This window comes from Lathyrus oleraceus, chromosome 4 (assembly GCF_024323335.1).
Source record: "Lathyrus oleraceus cultivar Zhongwan6 chromosome 4, CAAS_Psat_ZW6_1.0, whole genome shotgun sequence".
Taxonomy (NCBI): domain Eukaryota; kingdom Viridiplantae; phylum Streptophyta; class Magnoliopsida; order Fabales; family Fabaceae; genus Lathyrus; species Lathyrus oleraceus.
The window spans coordinates 56,118,633-56,124,719 of NC_066582.1; the positions used below are offsets into that span (position 1 = coordinate 56,118,633).

Consider the following 6,087-nt stretch of genomic DNA (forward strand, 5'->3'; position numbering starts at 1 on the left):
AAGGAGGAAGAGACGGACGGTAGAGTAATTGTTCTATACTAAAGATGGTGATGAGGGAAGTGACAATCAACCTCAATGTGCTTGGTACGTTCATGAAACACTGAGTTGTGAGCAATTTGAATGACATTTTTTATCACAATACATGAGAGTTAGTTCAAAATGAGTGACACTCGTATCTAAAAGTAACCAACGCAATCAAACTATTTCAGTAGTGGTGGATGCAATAGTATAATACTCGACTTCTGTAGTGGTGGATGCAAGAGTATAATACTCGGCTTCTAAGAAATAAGAGAGTCTCCAAGAAAGATACAAAACATGTGATAGACTTGGAATTTGTGGAGTCACCATCCCAATCAGCATCAAAATAAACATGTAACTCCAATGGAGACGATGTGAGAAATAAAAGAATCTCAATCCGGATTTCTCGAAGATAACAAAGAATGCGAGGAACAACTGTCCCATGTACTGTAGTGGGAGAGACAACAAACAACCGTTTAGGAACCTAAACAATGTGAGACTTCAAACGAAGTCTAACAACACAAACATGTATTCAATACCCACCTTCACGCCTAGCATGGGCCTAGGTCAAATGCCCGTATTGCAGTTCTTAACCCCGTTCTGATACCCTGTTAACAAAAGAGAAGAGATTGTATGATTTTCATTAGAATGACAAAAGATTGTAGAATAAGAATTACAATAGAGTATAAATACTAGATAATAGAAAAAGATTAAACTATAATTACTACTAATATATAATATTGTATAATAATACTATCTAAAAACAAAAGAGAAAAGATTATAAGGTTCCTATTAAAATGATAAAAGTCGGTAGAATAAGAATTACAATAGAGTATAAATACTAGATAATAGAAGAAGACTAAACTACCCTTACTAATATATAATATTATATAATAATACAATAATAGTATTATCTAATATATCCCCTCAAACTCAGGATGCATTAATAGGAAGCATCAATAGTTTGTCAATTAAGAAACGAGAAACATTTAATGGAATGTGTCTTCGTAAATAAATCAACAATCTCCAAAGAGGAAGAGACAGACGGTAGAGTAATTGTTCTATACTAAAGATGGTGATGAGGGAAGTGATAATCAAGCTCAATGTGTTTGGTACGTTCATGAAATACTAAGTTGTGAGAAATTTGAATGATATTTTTTATCACAATACATGAGAGTTGGTTCAAAAAGAGTGACACTCATATCTAAAAGTAACCAACACAATCAAACTATTTCAGTAGTGGTGGATGCAATAGTACAATACTCAGCTTCTGTAGAAGAGAGGGATAAAATATCTTGTTTCTTACTTTTCTAAGAAATAAGAGAGTCTCCAAGAAAGATACAAAAACATGTGACATACTTAGAATTTGTGGAGTCACCATCCCAATCAACGTCAAAATAAACATGTAACTCCAATGGAGACGACGTGGGAAATAAAAGGATCTCAATCTGTGTTTCTCGGAGATTACGAAGAATGCGATGAACAACTGACCCATGTACTATAGTGGGAGAGACAACAAACTTACTAACACCATAAACAAGGTAAGCAATATCAAGTTTGGTAATCGTAAGGCACGTCAGGTTGTCAATCAAAGTGCAATACAAAGTTGGATATGGTAGAGTAACACCATCAGAGGGAACATATTTCACATTCAATTCAAAAGGACTATTTACTTCAAAAGTATAAGAAAGCCAAGCTTGTTCAAGGATGTTGGAAATATACTTAGATTGAGAAAGAAGGTAGCCTTTATGAGAGTAGACAACTTCAATCCCCAAGAAGTAGTGAAAAGTACCTAAATCCTTCATCTAAAACTATTTGGCTAATTGTAATTCAAATCATCAATCACATTAACATCATCACCAATAATTATCATATCATCAAAATATAATTAAAGTAAATTAAAAGGATTAGTGGTGGTTTTGACAAATAAAGCTGAATCATTATCACTAAAGCGGAAACCAAAAGATGTAATAACAGTGATAAATTTCACAAACGAAGCTTGTATAGCTTGTTTCAAACCATATATAGTCTTCTTCAATTTACACATTTCCTCGTGATTATGAGAAACACTTGGAAGAGGTACCATATAGACTTTATAGTGAAGATCGCCATTTAGAAAAGCCTTTTTAATATCCATTTGATAAATATGCTACTAGTGAATCGATGAAACTACAATAAGAGTGTGAATAGTAGTCATCTTGGCCACTAGAGCAAGGTCTGTTCATAATCCATACCATATTGTTGAGAGAATCCCTTAGCAGCAAGACATGTTTTATAGCGTACGACTGACTCATCAGATTTAGTTTTGATTTTGTATACCCAACGAGATTCGGTAGCACGTTTCCTAGGGGGATGACTTACTAACTCCCAAGTATTTGTCTTTTGTTGAGCAAAGAGTTCATTTGTCATATCTTGTTTCCAAAGAGGATCAAGTATAGCCTTTTTGTAGTAACTGGGAATAGACAAACTGTGAATAAAGGTTAGAAAAGAAGAAAAAGAAGCAGATTAAGTGGAATAGACAACATCAGGAAACTAAGTAGACTTACGATAACGAGACAAATAAGGAGGAGGAGAAGAAGGATCAACATTCCTGAGAGGCTTTTGGGTAGCTATGGGGATAGACAACACCAGGAAACTAAGTAGACTTATGATAACGAGACAAATAACAAGGAGGAGAAGAAGGATCAACATTCGCGAGAGGCTTTTGGGTAACTATGGGGATAACATGGATGTCAATATTAGGATTAACAATAGTATCAAACTTGTAGTTCTCAAAATTATAATGACTACAGATATTATCATTAAGATCAAAAGGATCAATATGGGTGAGTTTTGAACTACTAGTAATATGATAATCAAAAGAAAGAGAGGAAAAAGGAATGTGTTCAAAAAATACAACATGATGAGAAACATAAAGTTTTCTTGGTTGAGGATCATAAAAATGATAACCCTTTTGACCATCCACATGACCAAGAAAAACACATATGAAAAAACGAGAAGATAACTTACTATGTTCTACTTGTGGGTGAAGAACGGAGCAAGTAGAGCCAAAGACTTTCAAAGAAGAATAGTCAAGTATAGAATCATACAATTTTTTGAAAGGAGCTAAACCAGATGTGACAGACGATGAGATTCTATTAATAGCATGAACAACATTAATAACTGCTTCAGCCCAAAACTCATTAGGAATTGAAGCATACAACAAAAGGAAACGACCAATCTTAGTAGTGTGACGATGTTTTCTTTCAACAACTCCATTCTTTTGAGGAGTATTAGTACACGATGTAATAATACAATCATATGCAAATAATTCATATAATTTATTATAGGTATATTCGCCACCTAAATCATAATAGAAGCACTTTATAATAGCATTATAATGCGTTTTTATCATAACAAAACATAATAACTAGACCCACCTTTGGTAATAGCCAGGGATGGACCCCACACATCAGAGTGAACAAATTCAAATGATGCATATGAAATAGAAACATTTTTATTAAAAGGTAAATTTGCTAGATAAAATTGTTTTTTCTTACACCATTTACATTATTGACAAACTCGGTAATTATGAATTTGTGTATATGACAAAAGTGATAGGCCACAAGTATACGACTATATCAATGTAGTATAAAAGATCTTTGAATCCATAGAGACCAATTACAATTATCTCTATCTATCGTTCCTATGTTCAGTTAAGGCTACTCAAAGATTAAGAGTTTGTGCGAAAAATAATAAAAAACAGTAAACTTGATTAAATTTATCAGATAACAAATAAGGAAACGAAACAACTATTTTCATCTACCAGTTCCACTCATACAAAACATAGAAATTTATCATAATGAGAATAAATTTTTTCTATAGGAAATATTAACTAGTGGTAATGATCATTTTCATCGGTGCGTCACTAGATCTTAAACTCGCAAAATACCGGCTTTTTCAGTGTAAAAATTGACTTTAAAAATTCTTTTACAAGTTAAAAAGAGTTTATGGTTAGTTTAAAAATGCTTTCTCTATTTATAAATTAAAAGTTTGAATAACAAGGTTTGATACTGTTTGTTGCTCTTTCAGTACGTAAAGGGTATCTCGACGCCCCTACTTTCGTAGCGGAACTCCTTTTCCTTTCAAAACAAAAAATTCAAATCATAAACTTATATATATTCTCTCTATCAATTCTTACCCGCTTTTGCATGGACGTCAAATCTTATCGTTTGAATTTCTACGTCGAATATTAATTCTTCCCTTTCGACGCGTAACTGGTATCTCTACGCTTCTACTCTCGTAGTAAGGCTAATGATTTAAAATAGAAATACAAAACAATATTTTATTCTCGTTACAATTAATTAATTTATCATTTCATATTAGTAATACCGGTAAGCGTCCTCATGTTTTGGACCTTAAATAAATCTACTCAATCATGGTGAAATAAACACTTAAATAACATGAATTTGGTGCATACATAGTTGAAAACAGTAAGATAAAAGAACCTAGAAAATGAATAAAAACTTGATCTTGCACAAATTAAAAGCTCTGAAGGGAGACGGTGTTCTGGTATAGCAATGCAACAATGTAAACAGTAGTACAAAATGTAAAATACAACAACAAATTGACTTTAAAAGTGCAGAAAATAAACTTACATAAAAACCCCAATATGGAATTTTAATGCTCTAAACAAGTGAATATAGAGCTCAAGTAAGATTGGATGATCAATTTAGATGTTAGAAACCCTATTTATGCTAGTTTCTGCATCCTAAAGCCACTACAAATCATGTAAAATAAGTGGGAGAAAATGGAGGAAAAACTGAAACAATCTGCCGAACGTGGCTATTTTTCTAGAACTGTGAGCCACGATGCATGACGGTGTGCTCGTCATGACGCACTGAGGATAAGGCTTCTGAGCCCATACACCATGACGATGTTAGCCTGGTTGGCGGTCTATGCGCACTTTATTCCTTTTGAGTGTCTGACGGGTTGGGCTTGCCTAGGCATGACATGCATCACTCCTGGACTACCCATCACGACAATATGAGAAATTCATTTTTGTATCGTTTTTTTTCCATTTTTCTTCGCAGTCGTCGCAGATTGATCGGTACCTGAAAATTCAAAATACATAACGCAATAAAAGTACACGAAATGTGTAACACCCCATTTCAATTATCTAATTCTATAGAATAATTTAATTGTATTGTATGTGTTTTGAATGGTTGAGGTAGTAAGGGAGCCTTGGGTATGGGATAATGTCCCTAGAATATTAGAATTTTAAGTGAGGGGTGTGGTAGTAATTAACGAGAAGTAGATAGTGTTGGACATAATGAGATTAATATTATTATTATTAGATTTAATTAAATTAATTAAGTAGTAATAATAAATAGGTTAATATTTATTTAAAATAACAATAATAATATAGAGATAGTATTACTTTTATTATTATTTTATTGGATAGTTGGTCTATCATATGATTATATATATATATATATATATATATATATATATATATATATATATATATATATATATATATATATATATATATATATATATATATATATATATATATATATATATATATATATATATATATATATATATATATATATATGATTTTTTTAGTTTGATTTAATATTATAGTAATAATAATAAGATTTAAAAATAAATAAAAAATAAAGAATTTAGTTGGTATACTTATAAGAAGGCGATGAGAGAACAAATAGTTGAGAACGTACGTGAAAGAATTGAAAAAGGGAGATATAGGGCAAGAGGCAAGGGTAGGAAGAAGAAGAAAACCATAATTGTAGAAGAGTTCGGAGCTTAAAATTCTAAGGTAGGGGGAAACTATTCATATAAGGGGCTAAACTATTATGAAAGGGGCTCAACTATCCAAGATAAGAGGAAGAATCAAATTCTCCAAATTGGTTGTAGGAGCACTACACATGTCACACTCAAATAGACAAGAGTAATCTAAAACGAATGAAAAAACACCATTATCAGAGTGACACCAGACCCGCCTATCAGGAGCAAGGGATAAGGTCACATCCTTAATGATTAAAAGAAGATCAAGAACCATCACCT

General features: G+C 32.2%; 1 protein-coding gene across 1 annotated transcript; it reads right to left on the minus strand.

Annotated features, from left to right (window-relative positions):
• Positions 1-1,328: 1,328 nt before the first annotated feature.
• Positions 1,329-1,823, minus strand: LOC127135994 (uncharacterized mitochondrial protein AtMg00810-like). The gene has a single exon (XM_051062608.1). It carries the CDS (start codon positions 1,821-1,823, stop codon positions 1,329-1,331), a length of 495 nt encoding a protein of 164 aa, XP_050918565.1.
• Positions 1,824-6,087: the final 4,264 nt, after the last annotated feature.